Source organism: Leuresthes tenuis, unplaced genomic scaffold (assembly GCF_036924035.1).
Source record: "Leuresthes tenuis unplaced genomic scaffold, fLeuTen1.0.hap1 SCAF_7, whole genome shotgun sequence".
NCBI classification, from domain to species: Eukaryota; Metazoa; Chordata; class Actinopteri; order Atheriniformes; family Atherinopsidae; genus Leuresthes; species Leuresthes tenuis.
This window is the reverse complement of record NW_027325361.1, coordinates 22,979,000-22,993,186: the sequence shown is the minus strand read 5'-3', so window position 1 is coordinate 22,993,186 and position 14,187 is coordinate 22,979,000. Positions and strand designations below refer to the sequence as shown.

The 14,187-nt window shown below is 39.9% G+C and overlaps 1 protein-coding gene across 5 annotated transcripts in view; it reads right to left on the bottom strand.

Moving 5' to 3' along the window:
• palld (palladin, cytoskeletal associated protein) overlaps positions 1-14,187 on the bottom strand; it is a 54,022-nt gene that overhangs the window by 39,662 nt on the left and 173 nt on the right. For all 5 annotated transcript variants that reach the window (XM_072389999.1, XM_072390001.1, XM_072390000.1 and 2 more), the window contains exon 2: positions 10,532-11,521. In XM_072389999.1, coding sequence (XP_072246100.1) covers positions 10,532-11,520 — 989 coding nt within the window. In that variant the 5' untranslated portion in view covers position 11,521. The remainder of the gene's footprint in view (positions 1-10,531; positions 11,522-14,187) is intronic.

The following is a 14,187-nucleotide window of genomic DNA, read 5'->3' as shown; positions in this document are numbered from 1 at the left end:
TCATCTTAACCCATTTTGACCTGAAGTGACGGCGCTAAAGTCCCATCAACATTTTTAAGACCCACAAACAATCATCATTTTCAAAATATACTGATGAGGTCAAAGTCTGTATTTTACAATAAAAACCAAAGCTTCAACCTCTCAAAGGAATTTAATTGCATGTGTCTAGTTTCCTCTGAGGCAGAGAAATAATAAAAAAAGAGAGTGGATAGTTTTAGGTTTTAAGTCAGAAAAACCTTAGTTCTGAATGGGCTAAAAAAAAAAAAAAGATTCAATTAAGTCTTTTCCTCATGAATCTTGGAAATGGCTTCAAACTTGGCTCATCATTCTTTTGGAGGTTTCTCCCATTTCTGCTCACCCATTTCCAGGTCTCTCCAGAAATGCTTTGCTGGTTTCAGGTTCAAATTCTGGGCCGGTCACTCTTTTCTCTTTTCTTGAGGACACTTGAGGACACTTCTTCCATGCTGTCTTAGCAGTATTCTTCAGATTAGTGTTCTGCTGAAAGGTGAATTTTTTTCTGGAAAAGCATTTCATGCTTTTTTTTTTTTTTTTTTACACATCTTTGCTTTTATCCGGATGAGTCTCAAAGGCTCTGTCTCAGCAAAACACCCCAACAGGATGTTTTATGTTTGACTGTAGCAAAAGTGTCAATGAGGTGATACTCAGCGTGCGGATTCTTCCACACATTTTCCACACAATGTTGACAAATTATTCAAAAGTTTCATAATTTAGCAAATTCCCAGTGGATTGTGACATGCCCTTTAGTGAATAATGTGATTCTCTAACTACTCTATCATAAAGACATGAGCGGTGAGAGCTGCTATGATGGCTATCCTTCTATAAGATTCTCCAAAAGGGAATTCAAATGATTGGACACAGGTGGACTCCAGACAAGTTATAGAAGCATCTTAGGAACCACTGATAGAGTAAAGATGCACCGGAGCTCAGATGAGTGTCATATGTGTTGTCAGCACTATAGGAGCACCCCATGGAATGGTACTCTCACCATTTTTTTTCACCTTGTATACCTCAGACTTCCAGTACAACTCAAGAGTTCTTTCATCTTGAGAAATACTCAGATAACTCTGCAATAAGTGTTTTAAAAAGGAATGGACAGGAATGGCATTTGAGGCTAAATGCTTCAGAGTGCGCATGTGAGATTCAGTGTTGACATATCCTGCCACTGTCGCCCTACATAAAACAGTCTCCTACATAAAACAACTAGTTTGCTGAAATTAAAATTAATCATACATCTTTTTCTATAATATTTGACGCTGTAAACACATTTACAAACAATTAATCCTTCAGTGTTTTTTTAATATTTTACTAAACATACTTCCTAATTTGACCAAGTCTATATTTTTTCATGATCTCATACTTTATATCTTCTATTTTCTTTATATGGCAAATCTAAACTACTTGACTCATGTCATGGAGTTAAAAAAAATCCTGAGTTGAATGATCTTGTTAAAAAAAGTAGTAAGTGCTGTTGGGACATTCTAAGAGACATGTTGCAGCCAAAAAGTAATTTCCCACAGCTAAAGTAGCTGTTATAAGAGTTAGAATCTATCATAGTGATATTGACTTTTATTACAATGGCATCTCTCTTGAATGTATCGCGGACACTGTAGCCATAAGTCCTCTGTAATGGATGAGAAGCTGAATGCAGACAACTTGTGAGCTGATATGGAAACTATCATCTGAACTTGAACTTGAACAAGACAAAGGAGATTATTATTGTTTTTTAAGTCCAGTAGGAATGAGCCAAACACTATTTCCATCCTGGAAGAAGAGATCAAGATGGTGGAGGAGCACCTGGACAGCAGACTGGACTGGAAATGCTGCATAAAGGCTTTTTAAGAGAAGAGACAGAGCATAGATGAAGAAGCATGAAGAAGCAAGATGTTGCTATCTTCTATAAGTCTGAGGTAAAGAGTGCACTCGTTTTTGCATCTATCTGTTGGGGCAGCAGCATCAGAGCCAGTGACTGAGCAAACTGATAAAGAGAGCTGGCTCTGTGCTGGGGGACTGTTCTGGAGCTCCCAGCATTAATTGTGCAAAGAATGCTGAAAGCAAAAGAAGTTGCTGAATGTAATGGACGACCCCTCATACCCTCTACATCTTATAGTGATAAAACGATAGCGTCATCAGTCAGAGGCTTCTTCAACTCTGCTGCAATAAAGACCACAAGATCATTCCTGATCACCGCAACAGCCTTGCACAATGACTATTCAATCAATAATGACTACCTGATCTTGTTCCTTTTATTTATCTATTTTATTCAAATAATCAAACATTAATCGTTCTAATGACACAATACCATTCCATTTTGAGGATTAATAAAGTGATATTCTATTCTATAACTAAGAGTCTGAAAGAAGTATCTCTGATAAAAAAAAAATAGTGTATATAGTTATTAGAAAAGAATAAACTGAATGTATTTTGAGATGAGTCTGAAACCCTGTAAAATGTAGAAAAACTTTTAGTTATCTGAAGACTTTCCATATGTACTTCATCTACCCCCCCCCCCCCCCCCCCCCCACACACACACACACACACACACACACACACACAAAAGAAGGATAACTTCTCAGTCCCACCACAAACAACCAAACATGCTTATTAATAAAAAAAAAGCTTCTAATACATAACATTTCTCCGTTTGAAAAGGGTCTTGTAAGGGTCAGTTGACATTATTAAAAATTGGGGCATGCTGTCATGGTAACTTCTGTTTTTCCTCCAAGGAGACCAACTGACACTAACAAAAACAGAGGCTATGTCCTCTTATGATGTCACATTGTGAGGACAATATATCCTCCCAATTGTCAAATAAATCCAGCTAGAAAACCAACAAAAGCAGCATCCAATGAGCCAAAAATTAAACATATTCAAACAGCATCATGAAACCTCTGCTAAAGGGACACGAAATACTGATGAACAAGATGTCTCACTGGATCACTGTTGTTGAGCCTATGGACACAAGTGACAGTGACTAGTGTGATTCTGGGAAGGAGGAAATGAAACAGCTTTCCTTGAATAGAAAGTATGTACTCATACCTAGAGGAGTTTCTCCATTGAATCCTGTGTTTCAGCAACTTTTCATCAATTTACACATTTTAAGTTCCTCCATAACCACAACCATCGATCTTTCTGACACTAAGTAATGTCAGCTGAAGACAAACCACACAACAGCCTGCGTCAGCGCTGATTTTAGGTATGTATCATGATTTTCTGGGAACAACAGTCAGATTCAGTTAATGCAACAGCTTAACCTCAGCAAGCAGATCTGTGGCTACATGTATGGTTATTCCCTGAGTCACTTACTTCTACAGTTAGGTCTTTCAAAAGGAGATCGCCCACACATTTCAAATAAACCCTCCTCTTCGTATGTGTGTTTGTAGCGCACCTAAACATCCGCATCATGGAATATTTTCAGTTCTTAAACCCATTCTTTGCCAATCTCAGCCTTTCAAGGGTGGAGATATGACAACATACTTCACAAACTGAATGCGCATTACTCAATGCTGAGCAAAGTAGGAGCCAGTGATTGTGCTGTACTGAAATGTGAAAAAGGCAAGAAACTACAGTAAGTTTCCTGCCAACAAAATGCTACTTGAGGAGATAAACGTCTACAGGCGCAACAGGCTGACGTTGCTGGAGACCAGGTTTGAACTCTGTGACCTGCTCTCTTCCCTCTAAATTTATGGATGCAGATCTGAGCTCTGATCAGACACAAGTCAGCCAGACACTCAATATCTTCCTCTTTTTCTCTTCATATGAAACCCAATCCTGTAGACCCCAGTACTCCAACTGACTCTCCCCATGATATCGGGAACCACAGCACTAGATGGCAGGGATATTTTATTCAAGTCATAGACAAAAGACAAACGGATATGCACATCTTGAATTTCTACACAAGACAGTTTAACATTTGGACAGCTGTTATCCTGTCACATGTACATGGGAAGGAAGGCTTGAGCTTGTCTTTACGAGTCCCATCTGACCTCTCGTCTGCGCTCGTAAAACAAGTATCCAACTTGGATCCTAGCACAGCACACAACTTACTGCACAATGCTTTTTTACAGTTTTAAGATCCAGCATTGTCTGCCGGCATTCATATACAGGCAGCCACACTTAAGGACACAAAATAAATTCCCCTGCTTCAATATCGTCAGAGGTACATAATTGAGCTGGGCTCAACTTCAAACACAACTGTTTGGCAGCGATACAGGAATCCAACATCCAGGAAAAAAAGAAGAGCCTAAAATATCTCATCAAAAGACAGATTACTGTAAGATCAATCTGATGGCTATGCCTTATCAAGCATGAGGAACAGCAGAGAGTCATTTAACAGGTGAACAGAAGAATTCAACCCAGTGCTTACTGTTCACAGACCAGCTGTGGAACAGACTCAAAAGCCCCAGTGACTCTGAAGTACAAAGTTTAACAGTGAGACTGCATAGTAAGAGAGGAGACCAGGGGGTCTTAGTAGGAAGTTGAAGGAAAACTGTTCAACTGTTCATCGACAGGGAACGCCTATGCTGACTTGACTATGCCTAATCTTGTTTATTATTCAGCCCGTGGACAGTAAGTGGCAGTGTTTATATAAAAATGTGAAGAATTAGGTGTGAGGCTCATTTCGCCACACTAAAGTGCAAAAAACAACAACAAAATACAGTACTGAAAAAATAGATAAATTAGACTAAGCTCAATGGTTCACAAACATGACTAAACTTTTTGTAGTGTATTGTCATTTTCACAAAAAAACTTTGTTAGCAGAATTTGGAAATTTGTCATTCAACCTTGCCTGATGTATGGAGTCCGAACTGCTCTTTTTTTGTGTTTTATGAAAAACATGTTGTCTGTAATCGTGTGTTTTGTTAGAGAGCAGTCATGTGCCACTGACCATGGCAGGCTTGATTGACTAAATAGTTAATGGCCATAGTAAATGTGTGCATATTCACAGATGATGTCAAACAGGGTTGCTCACAGCAGAGGATGAGATATTTAGTGCAGAGTTAAGATTTAAGGAGCACCTCCTGCTCATCCTCCCGTTGAACTTGTCTTGGATCACAATCCTCCTGCTGTGCACGTGCATATTAAACTTGGCATTCCACCTCTTCAACTGTCACAGATCCACGTGTATAACTTCCAATCAATTTGACTTCCTTTATGTCTAATTTCTTATCTGACCCCCTCCCTACCTATTCTTTGGTTCAGTAGACATATTGAGCATTTCTCAGCTACCAATTAAATAGAGGCAAATTAAAAACATTCTATCTTACGTTTGCCCCCCCCCAAAAGGAGACATTTTTTCGCAAATCTTTTTTGGAGGATTTTTTTTAGAACCTGCTGGTTGATTGAACCAGGAAACACTAAAGGACAGATACCGCAATCTGAAAGCTATGCAGAGCGACCTTGACTGTATCCATGAGGGAAGCAAGTATATGTAACTGGATAAGAAGATTATGTGAGTTTTGGGACTATATGTCATAAGTAGTCAGGGTCAGGACCTCTCTAGACACCAAGGCTGCAAGGTGAACAGAAAATGTCTCACCTCGTTGGGTGAAACTTCACACTCTGTCTCCAGGCCAGTGGAGAGCTGGGGTCCACCGCTGAGGCTTAGACAGGGCAGCTTCATTCGTCACAATAGCCATTTAACGTACCAGTGAAAAATACCACTGACATTCGTCCATCTGACTGTTTAACTGCTGATAACTTCATGAAATGAACACCTGCATGATCCGCAGTGCTGGTGTATGTGTGTGAATAGTCCGCTCAGCGTGATATGGATTACATGAAAGTTGCTTTGTCCATTTATGGCTGGATCATTAAGCTCTCTGGCAGGGGATCAACCTCAAATGTACTCACACCTTAAACACATGTTGTGAACACAGTTCAGTTGTCAGCATAGTGAGAACTAAGTAATACGTCAAACTGACTATCTCACATCAAGTTGCAAAATCTCTGTACCGCGTAACTTGTTAGGCCCAGCTTCTTAAATGTTTTCATGTTTGAGGAATGTTGGGTTTCAACAATGTTAAGTCCCCGTGTAGTATTAAGTCAGCGTCCATGTGTAGCCCCACAGTCACTCTGGGCTCTCTCACTATTTGGAGCTTGAATATTAAATGACATCATACTTTTAACATTTCTAAAGAAGGCAGGTATAAAAATACCACAGCTTTTCCCTTTCCACTCTTCCTGCAGAAATCAAATGAGTCCACAAGGGAGACTTTAAATTTATGGCCATCCACAAACCAGTTGAAAGTCAACATTACTGTGTGGATACGTCATGATATCGCCATGGGTCACCTGCCATGACCCTTAAACAAAGCTTGTTTCACTAAATGTACGAGGAAGGGCAACTGGAACTGTCGTCTGGTTCATCTGCAATGAAATGTTTCCCTGTCTGTGCTCAAAACTTTCTGAAGCAAAATTTTTTTTTTAAAGTATCAAAAAGAATTTAATTAACTGAAAACATCCACATTGACATTTAGAGTTTTTTTCTTATTAAAATAGTTTAAACACTAAAACAGTGAATATTCTACAGTTAGTGAAACCTAAACCTAACCTCAGGGAGCAAAACATCAGTTCAGATTCGTCGCCCTCTTTTATACAAAAAACCCCAAAAACTATATAAATTGATGTAAAGATGATTTCGGTGTGTGATTCAGCTGCTGAAAAATCAGTAAAAAGATGTGGACTGCTGAGGGTTAAGTGAATGGGGATTTAGGGCTATGATAATTGACCCAAGCCACATCTTCAGCCTTGAGCAACTGACATCGGCCTTCCTTGTTTACTCTGTTTAGCAAATCTAATACTGGGATAAATCAGCAGAATTTTGAACCGGAGAGTGATTCTTATGAGGTGGAAGCTAAATTATACAAGTTCCGATGCAGGTGGAAGTATCAGAATGATAATGTATTTGCTTTTCATGGCTTGCAACAGTATTAGAAGGTCACTGCTTGCTGGTCAAAAGCTTTGGTGCACAAGCCTTGGTTTTAGGCAGTGGACAGACCAAGCTCTTGGCTCATCTTGGAGATCCCAGCTCATTCAACCACAAACTTAGCAATCTTAAGAGTTCTTGGACAAGTGCTCAACTAGGATATCCCAACTTTCCACAAGCTTAGTGAATTTATGAGTTACTGACCTTGCTATCAGGAACGCTAGCTCGGCTAGCTTAAGAGTTTGCTCTAATTCTTTGAACATCAAATTTTATCTAAACATACATACCAATAAATTTATGTCAACCTTTCAGTTGATCTCTCCTTACTGAAATTACTATATGATAACTGAATGAAAGTAATATGGGATGAAAGTCGAAAAATAAACCAATAAGTAAGTGTTTCAATGGTTATTTTGTCCCCTTATTCCCGCAAACATTGTTGTCAATGTCAGCTCAAACAGAGAAGCATGTTTAACCTTGAACAAGGATCATGCTGTACTTTTGACAACAAATTCCATCCTCACTGTATGGAATTTCGTGTCATCTTGTTGTTGGAGGTGCCACTTTGCACACATGTCTCAGTATAATCTTCCCAGATCTCAGCATCCAAATCTTTAACTTGTGGTTTTGTGTGTTTGACTCAGACCTTGGAGCCAATGCTGCTCTGCCACAACTGCCCATCTCTTCAATCAACAGCAAGTCAAGTGAAAGGCCTCATTTGCACAAGAGGCAGTTAGGGCAAAGACACAGAAGAGCTTCAGACAAAATGCAAGGAATGGTATCCCACAATTGGAAATTTCTCTGTCTGATTTGCAGTGTACTGATATAGTGAGGCGTGTTTAGTGCACTGCACAATGAGACCTCACACAAAAAAGTATGTTTAGAAATGCTCTCTTTAGAAGCACAGACAGACACGGGGGACTTGCAATGACTGAACACATCCCCTATTCCCTCATTCCCCCAAAACCAGCCCCTTGACAAAGTAAAAACAAGCCAAAATGACTCAGAGTGAAAAAATGTACAGGTTCCCACTAAGATCATGCTCGCATGCATCCCAGAATGAGAAATGCATCACTATAAACAGAGCACTGCGTTAAATATTGTGTGAGAGGGGAATGAGGGCACGCCGAAGAATACCAGGCGCTCAGCACCATAAGACTCTCTGGCTGAGACAAACTGTGGTTGACCACACAAGGCCCTGCCTAGTACCCAGCCAACAGGAATGCCTTTTTCACTGGCTGTGCAAAATGCTGGCATCAGCTCAGCACTAGCTCATTAGAGCCTGAGGAGGTGAGGAGGTGCATCACCTGCTCACTCTGGCAACTGCATCAAAGGCACTGCCCATGGGAAATTAGCATTTCATGGAAGGGGAAGATATTTGAGTTGAAACTGTAAGACAGGATACAAATATACACATAATACATAACAACATACAAACGCTCAAGGATACTCATATAATAGTCCTTGAAATACATCAAGTGCAGAGCTCCTCTTATGTTGCTGCTTAGCTTGTACCCCCAATCATTGCAATCATTACCCAAACAATCATTGCATGCAGAACTTTAGCTTAGCATCTTTTCCTTTTAAATCCAATCGATATATTTAAGACTCTATAGCTGTATCTAGAAAGTGCACGATTCTATTTGGAAATGATAAACATTTTGCTGCCATCTAGTGTCCTCAGACAGTCCTCCGCACAGCAAATTACAAAAGAGTGACACGGAACATGTGCCTGAGACCGCACAACAGACAATCCATCAGCAAAGTAAGTGCAGCCATCCAAATCTTTTGGAAGTCCTCACTAACATCCAAATCTTTTGGAAGTCTTCACAAACATCCAAATCTTTCCATCTCATAAACTGAAATATTGTAACCTTTCTTGAGCACTTATGGTGGGATATTGCAAAGCACTTCTGTGTATTTACATTTCACACTCCTCAGCTCTCTGTTCATTCTTTGTGTCATAAAATGCAGGTGTTGCTGTAGTGGGGAGATTTGGAGCCGAGACTGAAAACCGCCTTGTCATTGGATTGCCTGCATTCCTACGCCTGGCTCCTGCAGGCCTGAAGACTATTTATACAGCCACAGAAGAGGCCCCTCACACCCTACTGGGGAGATACACATCCTTAGATTTTGGCTTCTGACTATACAAAGACCCAAAAATTAGGAAAAAAAATGTAGAAATAAATAAATGAATAACCTATTGGAAGCTTTTTGAAATAGAACTTATTATTAGAAACTCAGACTAAACCAAGACAAGTTAAAACCATATGATCTAAATAATATATAGACCACAAGGTCTCAAAGGATATTTAAATGTGACTGAAATGGTTGACTGTGTCTTACAGTAATGTACATTTTAAAGTTTCATACAAAAGTGTGGCCTTCAAGACACACTTCTAAGATTGATTGAATTAAGTGACACAAAAAATATGAATTGTATGTTTCGGGATCACTGAAATTCAGCCAGAGGAGTAAAACTTTCAGGAGCAACAGACACACACTGCTGGGAGACCAGCAACTGACCAGTCAAGCAGATTAAAGTTGTCATTTGTTCAGGTGTGTCTCTCTAGTAAACAGCCACCACGATGACTGAGTTCAGAGGTTGACAAATCTAGAAACAAGAGAGGACTGTATTTTTAGTTTGCAGATAAACTGGTGAAAATAACAAGAGGCAAGGGGAGCTGTCCTCTTAAAGTGATTAAACAGATCATCAAGGCATGAATTAGACAGCGTACTTGCTTCAGCTGGCACAGGTACCGGTAAACAAATGTGCTTACACCGAGTGGAAGTCCCCCCATCTGACAACCAGGTGCTCCACTTGTCAACACTGGGGTAACTGCAACCTTTTGGCCGCCTCTCACCTCACTCACCTTATCTGTAACAGCCAGGCCAGTGAGGCTAAATCCTGTCACTTGTTCAGGCCAACATCACTGATAGTATGATATTAAGCTCTGTTCATATACTGGGGGTCAGTGCATTCCTAAATCATATCTATTCAACACCTTGAGATCAAATTATTCTGGGGAAAGCCCCTTTTTTTCTCTTATGGTGATGACTGGTGTGTCATTTACTTTGTGTCAAAACCAGCTTCACAATAATCTAAAAGAGCCCTTACAGGGCCTCATAAACATGTAATGGGCTCTTGCTTTGCCTGTGCTACATGTCTCCAACAAGTCCAATGAAATTTGGCCCAGTAGTTGTTGCTTCATGTTGCTGATGGACAAACAAACAAACAGCATATGCTAGGCTGAATACCAACATAATCCACTTAAATAGCATCAGTGCTTGTCCATACCAAAACAGCTGCCAAGACTCTTTAAGATATTACAACACATCATTCCTAAACACAAGGTATTGATGTAAGTGAGGATATCAGAGCAATTGAATAAAAACATGTATTAATCATGTTTTTTTTCTACCCTGTTTTGGTACTGTATGTTAAGTATGTTACAACTTTATACAGTTTGAAAATCGATTTTTCTGAATTTCTTCTTCTAATCAAACGGTCCATCGTGTCTGACAGCAGGTGGTCGTCATGTCTGAGCTGCTCAATAAATGTATATGAATCATAGGAAAACCTACCTGACAAGCGGGAGGGGGTTTCCTATGACTCTGCATTCCAGACGAATAGGGCTGCCTTCTGCCACTTCCTGACTCTTTAGCTTCTGGAGGAACTGAGGTGGGGACAGTGGTCCAGATGTTGTTGGAGCCCCAGAGTGTTGGTGGCTTTCAGAAGCCTCTCCCACCAGGGCCCCTGACTGAGGTCCCGTCTCTGGCTTGCTGTTTTGTGGCTTCTCTTGTTGTCCTGGAGGCAGGGAGGGAGCAGAGGCTAAACCCTGAGGGACAGGCCGCTGGCTTCTTGGAGACCGATACCCACTATCAGGAGAGGAGGAATCTTCCTCCACCTGCTGCTCCGAATGAGCAGAACCTTTGAAGATGGATGACAGTTCCTCGATGAAAGTTGCAGCTCGGCTGCAGAACTCTGTGGCTGAAGCTGCCCGATCATTCAGCTCCAAGTCTTCATGAACCAGTCTGGGTTTATCCTGCTTGTACACCGGCTGGATGGGCTTGTTACGGACAACCTTCTCAGCAGGGGATAGAGCCTCACTGGACAAGAGGACAGGTTTACTGAGGGGTGCATTCTGACAGGAGGAAAAAAGAACCGCTGCATTGTCATCTGGGAAGGGGGCTTTGGTCTGATGGTGCAGATTTGGGCTTGTGTTGAGGTTTTCAGTAGTTTGGGGGGGAACTGGAAGGGAAGGGACAAATTGGAGAGCCTGCTCCTGTTGTGTAAGACTAGAAGAGCTTGGATCTTCAGATTCATTTGCCTCACCAAAAGCCTCCCGGGCCAGGTCCAGGCTTAGATTAATCTCTTCTGCACTCAGGAAGGCAGTAAGATCCGCAAAGTCTCCATCTCCAGAATCCAGCTCTCTCACTGAGTGCAGGTAGAGGTCCGCATCAGAGGAGGCTTCAGAAAACACCCCCCTGTCGCCCTCGAAAGCCTCGCCTCCTGCCGGGTCCTTTTGCAGCACAGAGATGGGGAGTGGCTGATTCCAACTCCCGTCCTGCATCCTGAAATACACATCAACTGTCATGAACAAGCTAATTACACATTTATACTGCAGGCAGTACAGCTTATACAGCGCATGAGATACTCCTCTTTAAAAAGAGAGATGACAGAAGAGAAGTCGAGTTCAAATAAAGACTTCACAACCCTATATCATTAGCTCTCACAGCTGACTGGATGACTCAGGCCAGTGTTGTCTGGACACAGTTGGTAGGTATTAGCATAGGCCTTTACTGAGGTCATAGTGAACATAACTGGCATTTCATACTCTTCTTGTTCCTGTCAGAACACTTTACTTCATCTCTTTGTTGTGGTTCCCCACGTGTTTTACTCATAAACTGAGATTAGGTTTTTACACGACTGAACAGTGATTGAATATTTTGAAAATGTGTCTATAAAATGGCAAAAAGCTGAAATCCCAGCTATCTGTCCTTAAGACCTTTTTTGTCTGGCTAATAATGAAAATTTTGTTTAATTTGTAAGTGAACTAAAACTGAAACCTGAAATTGTTATGTTTTTCCTCAACGATAAAAGGTCTGTCAGCATTTATTAGTATACAGAACAATATAGTAACAAAGTACACCCCGAATTCTGAAAATAATGGGACACTGCATAAATCAAAATCAAATTTTGAAAGTGAGACAAAAGTTGGAAAAGGGACATCTTTTACCAAAAATGGTTCGTAAACATCTGGGAACTTATCAGACCAGCTGCTGGACCCCCATACCATCAGAGATACAGGTTGTTGAACTGAGCTGATAAGAACCTGGATGGTTCCTCTCCTCTTTAGTCTGGAAGACAGAGCATCCATAATTTCCAGATGTAATTTCAAATTTCAATTCATCTGACCACGGAAAATGTTCCACTTTTGCTCAGTCCATTACAGATTAGCTTTGACCCAGAGAAGATGGTAGAGTTTCTGGATCATGTTCACATATGGCTTCTTCTTTGCGTGATGGAGCTTTAAGCTGCATTTGTGGATGTTACGGCGAACTGTGTTTACAGAAAATGATTTCTGGAAGTGATTTCAATGATTTCTCAGAATCTTTTGATGTACTGTGAATGATGGAATATTCAAAGTCTTTGCAATTTTACTTTGATGAACATTATTCTGAAATTTCTCTACAATTTATAGATGCAGGTTTGTTTTGCAGGTTGTTGAACCTCTGCCCTACTATACTTCAGACAAGCTCTACTTTTCTAAGATGCTCTTTTTGAACCCAGTCTTGTTACCGACCTGTTGCCATTTAACCTTATAGGTTTCAACATGTCCTATCAGCTGTTTCTTGTCACTACCATCAAAGTGTAAGATGAGCCAATACTTTCTAAATGTCTCACTTTTAAAATTCAATGTTTTTTATTGTGATTAAAAGATTGGTTAATGAGAGTTGCCTTTTTTTTCATTTGACACAGAATGGCAACTTTTGGGGGTTGTAAAAAAAAAACAAAATTAGGAATAAAATGATGGAAATATGAGTGATGAAAGTTCCTGTAAATTGAAAAATAGAGTGGTGACTTATCAGTTAACATGACTCAGCAGATTGCTGTGGGACTCATATAATGAAAACAGTGACATAATTTCCCCTTCAACTTGTCATTTGTGGATAATGGAAGTTATTAAGAATTTATAATCAAATGTGCTTTAACTTAATCACATCACATGATAATTCATCTGTCATTTCACATCCATATTCAGAATTAGATTAATGTGCATTTCCATCTATTTTTATCAACTAACTTTTGTTACTTACTATCTTCATATAACTCAAATAAGACTGGAATCATGTTAAAATGCCATTTTATAGATGGAATAATCCAAGGAAAATCTTTTTGATAACGATGCACACGTGAGAAGGTTGCATTCAAGCTCCCTGATGCACCCGAACATTTCAGTCACTGACAACAAATGTCTCATCTTTTGATTTGAAATGTAAAATAGATCAACATCTGGTTTAAGATAAAACATTACAACATAACATTGAGCTCTGAGTATAATGTGAAATAAGTCAATAACTGTGGTGTAGATACTGTATATGCATGTTGTAGTGTGACACTCAGCGCCTCATGGCGTCCTGAAGACCAGCTGTTGTTATTTTTAATCCCCTGGGCTATGTTTCACAGCAGCGCCGCAGCCCTACCCACCGTGAGCATAGGAGGAAGGCTGCTACCTTAAAGCACACTCTCAGGTATAACTAGACACATTTGCATGCTCTTACGGTCACGGTATGTTATAGTACGGAAATAAACCCTGACAATGTCTCTGAAATCAGGTTAAAGGGGAGCAATTACAACTGTGCACTGCTAATCAAATGTGACTGTGGAAAATTTGCAACTTTGAGACACAAAATGTTCACAAATACCAGTATAGTCAGAGTTTTAACAAAGAGTAATTTTTTAGATTTTATATTGCCCCATTTTGTTTATAGGATCTTACATATTCATATTTAAATTTTTTACATCTAATATAAAAACTTCCAAATTAGACGCTCAACTAAAATCCTCAGAATTTGGCAAAGAAGACAGCGTGTGTGACATATTTGGATTTGACAGATATGTAAAAGAATACTATGTTAACGCCTGTATTGTTACTGTACCGTTTCGTTAAATGATTTAGGTTATACTCTAGATGAACAATTAAGAAGCCAAACTATAAAGTACAAATTGTTGAAAG